At 36.9% G+C, this 13,167-nt stretch overlaps 1 protein-coding gene across 1 annotated transcript in view; it reads left to right on the top strand.

The window, feature by feature from the left end:
• The first annotated feature begins 1,048 nt into the window (after window positions 1-1,048).
• The window catches only part of IL20RA (interleukin 20 receptor subunit alpha), a 53,111-nt gene continuing 40,992 nt past the window's right edge, over window positions 1,049-13,167 (top strand). Inside the window, exon 1 of the mRNA XM_074309735.1 lies at window positions 1,049-1,500. Coding sequence (XP_074165836.1) covers window positions 1,389-1,500 — 112 coding nt within the window. The 5' untranslated portion in view covers window positions 1,049-1,388. The remainder of the gene's footprint in view (window positions 1,501-13,167) is intronic.

Below are 13,167 nucleotides of genomic sequence, written 5' to 3' on the forward strand. Positions count from 1 at the left end.
CATTGTGGAATGTAGCAGCTTAGTAGGATTTTAGCCCAGTAAGGAGCAAACAAAAAATGCCTGAGCTGTAGGTATTTTAATTAGAAAATATTGCTAATATCTGAGAGGAATATTTATGATGATTATATCTTCTCTTCCCTGGGTGTGTGTGAGCTAAATGCTGAAAATGCAGATTTATGGTCAGCCTTGTGATCCCTAAGATTAGGGATGGTGCGCCAATCTTCCTTGTGCACTTAACCTGGCAAATGTATAACCCTGGGCAAGTGCCTTGATCTCTCTGAGCCTCAGTTTCTTCATCTGTAAAATTTGAAATGTGGGTGTAATGACTTCTAAAGTCACAATTTTAAATCTATGAGCCTATGACTCATAAGGTTTCTAGGGAGACAGCAAGGTGGCTGGCCTGGAGTCAGGAAGACCTGAATTCAAACTTGACCTCAAATATTCACTAGTTATGTGACCCTGAGCAAGTCATCTAATCTCTGTTTGCCTTATTCCACTGGAGAAGAAAAATCCAGTATCTTTGCCAAGAAAAACCCTATGAACAGTATTGGGGTGTGACCCATAGGGTCACAAGGAATTGGACACAGCTGAAAAATGACATGCTCTATCATCCATTCTCCATAATTACCAATAGGATTTAAATAAAAGAAGCAGGAAAAACTCAAGTTATCAGATGTGAAATGCTTAGTAATGAAAGGGGTGGGGAGAGCTATGAAACTTATCTAAGATTTTACTTTTTCAGGTCAATTGTAGAGGAAACTTTTTGATGGCTTACTTTGTGTAGGGGACTGTGATAGGCTAAAGCAATTTAAAGACCAAAAAGCAATCACCAAAAATAAATAAACAAACAAATCAGTCCGGACTCTCAAAGAGTTTATACCAGAAAGTTGTTTGATGGATGGCTGGTGCTAAGTTGTCCCAGGGCCATCCAAGATTAACCGCCATAATGCTGGTTGCAGGGGCTTCTGCCTTCCTCCCCAGTCGCCACTGTCCGGCTCCTCGGAGTTTAAATGACTTCTTTCCTCCCCCAGAGAGCTGGGCCCGGGCGCCAGGAGTGGGTGGGGTTAGCAAACACCTCCTCCTCTCCGGACCTTATCTTACTACCTTGGCTTAGTTAGCCCCTTTGCTCTTCCAACTCGAAGGACCCAACAGAGTCCAGCAGAGTGAGGAAAAGGTCCCCGTACCTGCCCAAGCGCGGTGGGGCCAGGTGGCAGTGCTGGAGCGGGAGGGGGACGAGCCGCGCCTAGCAGAGCAGAGCCAAACCCAGCGGAGTGGAGCTGAGCAGAGCTCCCCATGACCGTGCAGTGGCGGCCGCCTGAAGAACTGTGACCTAGCTTGTCTGCGAAGTAACCTGGCCATTCTGACATGTGACCTTGCGCTCCTGCCCAATGCGGACCCTTCGGCCCCGCAGGAGGACAGCAGCTAAAGGGCTCTGCTCACCCTGGTACCTGCCCCTAGTGGTACCGCTCCTGCTTCACATTCTGCAGCTGGTGTTCTCAGGTAAGTAGGGGGGGGGTGTCCCCTGGCTCGCGCCCCCTCCTCAGTCCCCTTGCCCTTTTCCTCTATTCCCGGGGGGGTTGTAGCTGGCTTTCCGGCCCGGGACTGCAAAAGGGCATTCCAATTGCTCCGGGTTCCAAGTTTTATGAGCCTGATTTTCCTCCTCCTCCTCTTTCTTCCTCCTCGTCCCGTGTTTCGCTTTCACCAAGGGCCACTGGCGCTTCCCCAGAAGTGGGGAAGCGGGGTTGCGGAGCGCCCACTTCAGAGTTCTACACGGATGCTCCCCGGTTCCTCCCTTCTTACCTTACTGCAGATCCGGGCCGGGGCTGGAGGTAGCCCAGCACTTAGGAGGTGGGGAAACTCCCTTTCCTCTCACCCTAGTCAAAAGGCAGAATAGCTAACTTTGTTGGTATTCCTTTTTTTTTTTCACCCCAGGAATTGGATAATCTGATTGTAGGAAGAGATGAGATAGGGCTAGAAAAGAGGTTTCAGGGTGAAGTTATCTAGCTAGTCCTCATACAATTTACTGATGTGAGGAGGGAAATCACTTTGATAATTTTTGTCAGATACTGTGGCACAGCCAGAATTTCAATGATAGTTCCTGTAAGAAAAGCTGAATTTTTTTTAAATAATGTTGGAAACTTTTTTAAAACACTTTATTTATCCTAATTTGATCAGTCCTCACAAAGATTATCATCACCCCCATTTAAAAGATTAGAAAAATGAAACTTGAAATGTTGGTGGATTTGCTCAGGGTGTTGCTAGATGAGGCAGGCAGGTTTCCAACCTAGTTGATCCTGAATTCAGGTCCAGAGAGCTTAATCCATTGCAGTTGCCTCTAATGTTCTTTCCATTCCAGTTTCTTGTAAGCATAACATCGATCTTGACCTTTTTTGAAGTTCTGCCAACTAGTTGAAACTTTTACATAGGTTAGTTACAAATCGAATAATTAATATCCCTGTTAAATATTAAATAATTTTTTATTAGTAAAGGCATCTGCAAAGAAGAAAGCTAAGAAATACTTAAAATAAGACTGTCCTTTCATTGATGCATCATTTTTTCCTTTGTAGCTACTTTCAAGAAGATTATTTTCAGATGGGTTTGAGAAGTAAAACAACTTTCAAATTATTAGTTGAATTAGTTGAATGACAATAAATTATGACTCAGTCAAAAACATTAATTTCCAGGCAGAGCAAATACACGAGGCATGATTTATTTTTTTAAAAAAGTTATTGTAATAACAAGTAAATCTAAAAGTACAGTAAAGTTTCCATTAACTGGAATAAAATTAAACAATGTTTTTTAAAAAAAAATTCCTCTTTTTTTTTTTTTTTTTGCACTCCAATTTTAGGAGAGACAACTGGTGAGAAAATAAATTGATATAATGTTCACATTTTTATTTTACCTCAATTTTAAAAAATTCCTTTTTTGCACCCCAGTTTTAGGAGAGACAAGTGGTAAGAAAACAAATTGATACAATGTTTTACATTTGCATTATACCTCATGGTTGCCAAAGAATACAAATTAAATGATATCCAGAATAATCATAAGAAGTAAGCAGTAATTTCCTTTTTTGCATAAAATTGACTGGAATTCAGGCAAGACTGCTATCTGGTGGAGTAGGGGCTAAAACCCACATTACTTGATTCATTTAGACAAACATTTTTGTGTTTACAATGTGCTAGACACTGAGGACAGAAAGGCAAAAGTGAAGTACTTGTTGACTTCTAGGCATTTTTTATTCAATTGGGGGGAAAAACATATACAGAGATAATGGCATGGTGGTTGTTTTTAGCTGTGGAAGACTCTTTGTGATCTCATTTGGAGTTTTTCGTCTAAAGACACTGGAGTGTTTTGCTATTCCCTTCTTCAATTCACTTTTACAAATGAGGAACTGAAGCAAACTTGGTTAAGTGACTTGACCAGGGTCACACAACTAGTAAATGAAGGCTAGATTTGAACTCATGTAGATGAGTTGTCCTGATTACAGTGCTCTATCAACTATACCACCTAACTGCCCTCAATGATTTGGTAGCTAGAGCTATCATTGACTTGGATTCCAGAAAACCTGGGTTTAAATTCTATTTCAATTACTTACTGTGTGACCCTAGGTAAAATATAATTTCTCTGGTCCTCAATGCCTCATTTGCAAAATTAAAGGGTTACTTTAAATCAGTGGTTCTCAAAGTATGATCCAGAGAGTCCTGGTAGTCTCTGAAGCTATTTTAGAAGGTCTAAAAATTCACGATTTGTTTTTATTTATAATATGGTAAATATTTATAAGTATAACCCACAAAAACAAAAACTCTTTGGACAGGTCCTCAATAATTTTTAATAATAGAAAACTACTGAGAACAAAAGTTTGAGAACTAAAGTTCCTTTTGGCTCAAAATTAATGATCTTATGATCATAAATTAATATAAAATATATAGTAAGTAATCAAGTTGGGGAGGCACACAAATTGTAGTGATTAGGACAAGCCATGTAGAAAAATTATATTTGAATTGAGCCTTAATGAAAGTCAAGGATTCAGAGGCACTATGGAACAGTGGATGTAGCATTACTCCTTTAGAAAAACTGCCTCAGATAATTATAATCTCTGTAACTTTGAGTAAGTCACTTCATCCTGTCTCATTCTCTTCATCTATAAAAAAGAAGAGTTTATATTAAAGAGTATCTGAAACCCATTCTGTCTCTAGTTTTATGATCTTCTTATTATGGTAGGTAGATGTAAAATGGAGTGAGCTTATACAAAGTCATGGTTGTAGAAGATAGAATTTTGTGCACAGTTTGTATGTGGAAAATAAATAAAGTTGATTGGAATATGGAATGCATGAAATAGATTAATGTGAAAACAGTATAGAAATATAACTTGGAAAGTGATTATGAAAGACCTAAACGAGGCATCTAGGTGATCCAATGGAAGACTTAAGACAAATTTGTCCCCAGACACTTACTAGCTATATGACCCTGGGCAGTTTTAACTCTGCTTCCTCAACTATAAAATGGGAATAAAAATAACATCTACCTCCCAGGGTTTTGAGGACCAAATTATATAATATTGGCAAAGCACTTTAATCATCAAAGTGCCTGGTACATCCTAGGTATTTAATAAATGCTTGTTTGCTTCCTCTCTTTAAATGCCAAACCTTCTATATTTGATCTTCTATATAATAAGGGACCAGTGAAAATTCTTTGCAGGAAAGTGACAAGGTCAGATCTGTACATTAAGGATATCAATTTGGCAGACATATGAAGGAAAGAGTAATGCAAGAAAATTCAGAGAAGAGAGTAAATAGTGTCAAATGCTACAGAAAGGAAAAACAAGGGATAAAGACTGAGAAACATTCATTTACTGGCCTCTCTTATATTGTCCCCGACTTCTCTCTGAGATACCTTCCACCTAATCTTACAGGTGGATAGTTATTTGAATGTTGAATTCCCCATTAAAGTGTAGATTTGAATACCAGCAAGCTTTTCATATTCTCAAAGAAGTTGGATCTGAACTAGGCCAAAGTCCAATTGATGCCCTAGTCTGAGTTCTGCAAGTTCCTGACTTACTTTTGAGTTTGGTTAATACATAGATGGGAGTTGGAGTTACATTAAATTGCTGCTGGACTCAGCCACCATCAGTCAGCTGAAAAGCTCTGTTGGTTCCGAGCACCAGTACTGTATGTTGGCTTGCTTTTAATCTGGGGTGGCTTCTCTGGTTATTTTCCCTGAAGACTTTAGACAAAACTGGAACTGAGATATTGCTCCATTCCTAAGGTCAAGGCTATGTAGCTGTTCCTTCTTTTTTTTGAACTTACTCTTTTCTAGGTACACTATCCTGGACTAACACCCCATGGTTCAAATTCCCTTATATAGATAGCCCTGGATCCAAGACCCAGTAGTGAGTAGTGAGCAACAGTTGATAATTGGCATTTATTCCAGTAACCAGCTCAGGATCAGAACCCTCTTTGCTGGATCTGAAAAGTTTTCTTGCTCTAGTATGGAGCTACTTCTAGGGATAGAATGCCACATGGAACCATTTCTCAATGTGCACAAATCTTGCTTTCTGTCTCATTTTGCTGACCAGTATGGGAAAAATGACTCAGGATTTTGGGGGGATTCCCCCTTGGATTTCCCAGGTCAGAACTCAGTCTTGTACCTTTTTAAAAATTTTTGTGGAGGGATTGTGTGGAGTTGAGCTAGCATCTTCTCCCTGCTTCTCTAGTATCTTAGCTTCTCCATCAGTACCCTCCTGTTCTTCCCCCACATCTGACTCCTTTGATTTATTTTGGTTAAATCTACATCTCTATTACAAAAGAATAGGTAATAAGTGAGTGGTGATAAATATGCCTCCAAAAAAAACATAAATAAAAGTTTCTCCATGCACAGAAGGAAAAAATGTAAAGGATGGAATGATACAAATAAAGCAGCTTTGTTACTGCCTTTTAAACTCTGTGTGTGTGTGTATCTGTATACAGTATGTCCCCCACAAATTCGTACACATATATGTATATATGTGTATATATCCTATGGCTCATATAAGTATATATGATTCCTACTGTATTCTATGCATTATTCTGTTTCACAAATATTAATTCATCTGATCCTCACAACCATGAGAGATGCTATTATTATATCAATTTTATACATGAAGAAATTGAGACAAACACAGGTTTAAATGACTTGTGCAGTCAGGTAGTATTCAAGACTGAAACACACACACTTACATACATATGTATGTGTATATGTATATATGAGTGTGTGTCTCTCTCTATAATATATATATATATATATATAATCTTTAAAAACAGACTATATAAATTCAATTTCTTATACAATTCCTTTTTCTTATTCTTGGAATAGAGAAATGTTGATGATTAATTAATGATTGATGATTGTTAGGTTCATTCTGAAAAATAATAATTTAGAATATGTTTAGGAGGAGAAAACCAGAGGAAGAAATGGCTAGGTATGATATTAGAATTTCAGAATTCTAGAAAACAAAAGTCTAACTTCTCTGCATGATGTTTAAATAAAAGGTGTGACTCTCTGTCTGTGGCTAAGGTAAAGTAAAGATATGTACATGGAAGTTGAGGAAATTGATGAATTAGAACCCCCCACTGTTTAGGGGAGCATCAGAGCCAAAAATTGACATCTCCAAGGATGAGGGCAGTTCAGAGGGGAGCAGAAAGCTGTGAACCAGGTATGGTATTTTGACAAAGGAGAAAGAGTAGCCTGATGTTTGAAAGCAATCAGAATCCAAATGAAGAGAAATCAAACAAAGTTGACCAAGGTCAGGTCTGGAAGTGACAGTGAGAGACAAGGAGTGTACCCACCTCTCCTCCTTCTAGTTGGAAAAAATGAAAGAAGAATACATCCAATATTGTTCAGGGATGCATTGTCTTCCTTATATAATGGTAGAGTCATGTGTTGCATATTTGGGTCTATCTGGTTCCATACTTATGGATACAAAAACTATTTTTTCATCTGAAATATTTTATCAAAAAACCAAGCTCACCAATCCAAGTGACCCAGTGGTCCATGTGATCTAGTTCACAAACCATTTAAAGATATGCACTTATTTTCTCTATTTTTAAAGAACTCCATTAATAAATGAATACTCTCCTGTCATCTTTAGCAACCTGATTAAGGTTTAATGCCTGAAAAAACCAAAATACTTTCCTTTAAGACTAATATAGCTCTTCCTTGAATACATTTTTATCTCATTTCTTCTTGGTTGATCCTCACAGAATAATAACAACTAACATAAAGTTTATGAAGTGTTTTCTTTCCAACAACTCTCTAAGGCAGGCAGAGAAATGATAGTGTAAGAGTTTAAAGTGATTTACCCGTAGTCACAGAGGCAGCTAGAAAAGAAGGTACAAAGAACCAAGCTGGAAATTAGGGGAAAATAGCTATATGTAGTTGCTGTTGTTCTTTTTAACATAGTCTTTTCTTTTTGTATATTTATCTTGTTGGCAATGAGGAATTAATGGACTTGCCCAGAGTCACCCATTTGAACTCAAGTCACATTTGAACTCAGGTTCTCCTGACTCCAGGACCAGTGCTCTATCCACTGTGCCCCCTAATTGTCCCCTTGCATATTCTTTTCAAGATCCACTTCTGACCAACATACTGGCTTTCTCTGGACAAAGCTACTTCATCATTCAAGCCCCCAGGTAACTCTCCAAGACTTTAAGTTTAGGGAGTTTTCTTACTGAGAATTCTCTACAATGGTGAAGTCACCATTTATAACCAAATAGTTGGTAAATATCAGAGGCAAGATTCGAACTTCCTTACTTAGGAAGCTTCCATCCTTAGTTCAGGCCCACTATTTGTTCTCTATACCAAACAGCTTTGGGGAAAGCTTAAAAACAAACAAACAAACAAAAAAAAAACACCAAATTTTCTTCATTACTCTTCTCATAATAATTCTACATATTTGGGATGAACCAAAATGTTCCAAGTAGTTATGGTGAAGATGTCTTAGAAATCTTTGGCCCACCCTACATAGATACATTTCTATTCCTATGATGCTCTTTCAGTAGGACAATAGGAGTTATTCTCATATTTTATGTTTTCCAAATAATCTAAACTTAAGACACATTTTCATCTTCCTAACATATTTCATAATTTTCTGAACCCTTTCCAAATCTCCACATCTTTTTGGCTAGCAGAGTCTGAAATTTGATCTCTTGATTACTCCTGAGTGATTTATTACTGGGTTGTTATTGACTCCTGTTGAGACTCCTGTTGCCTTTCCCTTTGGCTAAAGTTAGCTGAAGAGTCGCTTGAAATTTTTTGTCTTGAGCTTCCATGAGGTAAACGTATTACTTAATAGTGTCTATTTGACAACTTTATGTTGGGGTTACATTATAAAAGCCAATCTAAAAATGTAATGCCAATTAAGAGCTTAAAACAAACATACACCTACATTTAGAGAAAAGTAAATATAAAGGCAGGTGTTTTCTTCCAGGTTTAGGAGGAAAAAAAAAACACAGGATTAATGCCCACAAAGTAGGCCCTCTAAAACTCTCCAGATCTATATTCCAATTCTATCTCTGACACTTTCCATCTATAAGACCTTGGGCAAATGACCTAATCTACTAATTTCTTTAATTATAAAATAAGGGATTTGGACTAGGTGAATTCTGACATTCCTTCTATGATTCAGTGATCCTATAATCTATAAGACTAAGTTAGAAAAATCTGGATTTTGCAATAACAAAGCTATGACTTTGAGGTTTTTGGAATTTATATGAACATACAGCCCCTTACTGGGTTCTAGGGAATTGGCCCAACAGAATCACACCCGAGAGAATAGCAAAAACTGATAGATGTGATTGCTGAGCCACTCTCATGATCTAGGAAAGATATTGAAGAAAAAAGGTTACCATCAAATTAGAGAAGAACAACTCTCTTGATGAGTTGTTGAAAGATGATGGATGGAAGGAAGGAAAGGGAGGGAGGAGGGAGGAAGGGAGGGAGGGAGGGAGGGAGGGAGGGAGGGAAGGGAGGGAGGGAGGGAGGAAGGAAGGAAGGAAAGAAGGAAGGAAGGAAAGAAGGAAGGAAGGAAGGAAGGAAGGAAGGAAGGAAGGAAGGAAGGAAGGAAGGAAGGAAGGAAAGAAGGAAGGAAGGAAGGAAGGAAGGAAGGAAGGAAGGAAGGAAGGGAGGGAGGGAGGGAGGGAGGGGAGAAAGAAAGAGGAAGGAAGGAAGGGAGGGAGGGAGGAAGGAGGGAGGGAGGGAAGGAGGAAGGAAGGAAGGAAGCAAAGAAGGAAGGAAGCAAGGAAGGAAGGAAAGGGAGAGAGAGGGAGGAAGGAAGGAGGGAAGAAAGGAAGGAAGGAAGGGGAGAGGGAGGAAGAAGGAGAGAGAGAGAAAGAGGGAGAGAGAGAGAGAGAGAGAGAGAGAGAGAGAGAGAGAGAGAGAGAGAGAGAGAGAGAGAGAATAAACCATAGTTTGGTTATAATTCCTGACAGACTACCAAAATGTACTATTAAAGGGATAAGTAATGAAAACTGTCCAGAAAAGGAAGCAGTGGCTTCTTCAAAAATAAATCATGCCAGGCTGAACTAATTTCCTTTTTTTTTTTTGGTCATGGTCACTAAATTGAGAGAGAATGTTATGGATATTGTATATTAACTGTTTCCTAAAATCTAGGTTGTGTCTCCTGTCATTTTGAGAATAATGGTGACATAGGGGCTAATACTTGACATGGTTTCAGAATGGATTGGACTCACTGAATGTCCAGACTTGACTATTAGTCAATAATTCATTCTAAGGTTTGAAAGAGATGTCTAGAGCTCCAGGATTCTTCACTTGGTATTGTGCTACTTCTGTAAAGGTACAGAGGACCTACTTATCAAATTTACAGATCATACAAAGTTGGAAGGGACAGTTTAACACTGAATGACAGGATTCCAAAAGATTTTTGACATTAGGTTAGATTGGTCAGGATGAAATCAAATAACAATAAATAAAATATTACATTGGGTTAAAAAAACAATTCTCAAGTAAAAGAATTAAGAAAGTATGGCTAAGACTTCAGAGAGCCTGAAAAAAAATCCAAGGCTCTTGTTGTAGTGCAAGATCAATATGCATAAATAAGGTGGCACAACAACCAAAAAACTGTTATGATTGAAGATAGAATTAAAATAGCTTCCAAGAATATTGTGCTGAGTGCCACATTGTGCTAGGTGCATCCAGAAAAAGGCATTAAAATTGTTCAAAACAGAAATTCTTAAATTGGGCTATATACAATTGTGTGTTTATGCGTGTGTTTCAATAAACTTGATTTGTTTTATAACTCTGTATATTTTATTTTATGCATTTAAAAACATTATTTAAAAAGAAGCTCATAGGCTTCACCAAACTATTAAAGGGATCCATGACACAAAACAAGATTAAGAACTCTGGCTTAAAGGAACAGGGGATATTCAGCCTAAGAGAGAGAAATCTTAATGAGACTATAATGACTGCCTTCATATATCCAGGGAGGCAAGTCATACATACTCTGTCTGATCCCAGAGTTTAGAATTAAGAGTAATGGGTGGAACTTGCAATGAAGCAAATTGAGGCTTAATATAAGAAAAAAAAAGTTCTTAAATAATTAGAGCAATCCAATGTGGAATGGATTCTCTAAATTGGAAGTCTTCAAGCAAGACTGGATGACCACTTATAAAGCATATTAGAGAGATTCTTAATTTTTTAATAAAATTACATATAAATGACAGAATCAAAACCCAATTCAAATCCATTGCTTATTTCCACTGTACAATACTATTTTTACATATCTGGGTTAGACATATGCATTTGTTTTGTTGCTCAATAAATAAGACACAAGTTTGAGGGGTAAAGAAGCTCAAAATAGAAATAATGGATAGAATACCATACTCCACTCACTCTCCATCTTTCCTCATGGCTCTTTTGATAAATTAGGAAAGGCTTCCTAGAAAACTTAAGTACTCAGATAGAATTTTCAAGAAATAAAAAGAAGATAGGTTTAAGACTGCTTATTCTGATAGTTTCTTTTTGGCTGCTTATAGTATTTTCTCCTTGACCTAATAATTCTAAAATTTAACTACAATGTTCTTTGGAGTTTTCATTTTGGGGTCTTTAGTGGACTTTTTTAATGATAATTTTACCCTCTGGTTCTAGAATATGAGGGCAATTTTCCTTGATTATTTCTTACAAGGGATAGCTAAATGGTGCAGTGGATAGAATACCAACCCAAATTTAGAAGGACCTGAGTTCAAAGCTGACCTCAGACACTTAGTACTTCTAGCTGTATGACACTGGGCAAGTCACTTAACCCTCAATTGTTTCAAAAGAAAAAAGATTATTTCTTGAAAGATGTTGTTCAGGCTTTTTCTCTTTTATTCTCTCTCTCTCTCTCTCTCTCTCTCTCTCTCTCTCTCTCTCTCTCTCTCTCTCTCTCTCTCTCTCTCTCTTTTAATCATGGCTTTTCATTTCAATGATTCTTAAATTATCTTTCCTGGATCTATTTTCCAGGTCAGTTGTTTTTCCAATGAGGTATTTTACATTTTCTTCTATTTTCTGTATTTGACTGATTATTGATGTCTCATTGAATCATTCATTTCCATTTGTCCAATTCTAATTTTTAATGAGTTCTTTTCTTCAGTTACCTTTTTTACAACCTTTTTCATTTGGCCAATTATATTTTTAAAGGAGTTGTTCTGTTCAGTGGATTTTTTTTTCATTTCTCCAATTCTATTTTCTAATTTGTTTTCTTCAGTAAATATATTTTTCCATTTTGCCAAATATATATTTAAGGAGTTGTTTTCTTCAGTCAATTTCTGTGCTTCTTTTCCAAGCTATTGGCTTTCCCCCCAAGCTGATGAATTTTTTTTCATAATTTCTTACACATCTCTCATTTCTTTTTCCAATTTTTCTTACTGAATTTTTAGGATTTTTTTGAGTTTTTCAAGAAAATCTTTTGAGCCTTGAGAACACTTTATATCCCCCTTTGAGGCATCACATGTAGATATTTTGTTGTTGCTGTTCTCTTCTGATTTCGTATTCTGATCTTCCCAATCACCATTGTACCTTTCTATGATCAGGGCTCTTTTTGCTTTTTTTTTTTTTTCCTCATTTAAAAAAGTTGAACTCTGCTCCTAGGGCACAAGGGATATTGTCCCAAGCTTCTTTTTGTATGGTGTCAGGGCCTCTCTCTGACTTTTCTCACTGAGGCTGGTGATGAAGAAAGGAAAAAAAAAACAAATATAGGAAGGAGGCAATGGCATATATAAGAAATTAATTTGGGCCAGAATTGAGGGCATGAGTTTTTCTATAAGCTCTCTCATAAACTCAATGTGTATTTTAGGGTTTAAAGACATGAAAAAAATTTATAAATTTATTCATTTTATCATTATAGCAACTTTGAGGAGTAGGCACCATTATTATCTCCATTTTACATTTGAGGAAACTGAAGCAGACAGTAATTAAGTGATTTGTCAGAATCATATGACTAGTTAAGTGTCTAAGGCAGGATCTGAATTAAGATTTTCCTGGCTCCAGGTCTAGCACACTATAGTCCCACCTAGCTGACCTGTCATTTTGTCTCTCTGAGTTTCAGTTTCCTATTGTATATAAAATTAGGATATTGTACTAGATGAACCTCAAAATTCTTGCCAGTTCTATTTCTTGTTAAAATTGAAGAATATTGGTCTAGTATATGCTGAAGACAATATAATTAACAAATTAAGGAATTGTTAGCTATTAGCATTTCAAATAAACTATTAAATATATGCAAATAGGTTATGCTTTGATAGTGGAACATTAGTGATAATTTATTGACAAAATTGTACTTGCATTTCAAAAGTGTAATTTATATTCTATAAGTCTTTCACTTTGGGGAACTGAAGTATGACTACTGCTTTTCAATAGAAATACTCCTTAGTGAGCCATAAAACTATCCAAATTAACATTTTGTCTTTTTTATTCAAGTGTAATATAAAAATATTTCTGTAATTGATCTGAAGTAGATGAAAGAAGGATGTTGTCACAGATACAGAAACAGCAATAAGACATTTGATTGTGCCTTTTAATATGGAGGGTGATCACAAAGAGCCAGAAACTAATTGACATATTTGAGATAAGAGAGACTTTATACTTTTTAAAAACTAGCTTGTTATTTTTATTCATAGATAAAGTATATTTGTT

The sequence above is a fragment of the Sminthopsis crassicaudata genome, chromosome 4 (assembly GCF_048593235.1).
Source record: "Sminthopsis crassicaudata isolate SCR6 chromosome 4, ASM4859323v1, whole genome shotgun sequence".
NCBI classification, from domain to species: domain Eukaryota; kingdom Metazoa; phylum Chordata; class Mammalia; order Dasyuromorphia; family Dasyuridae; genus Sminthopsis; species Sminthopsis crassicaudata.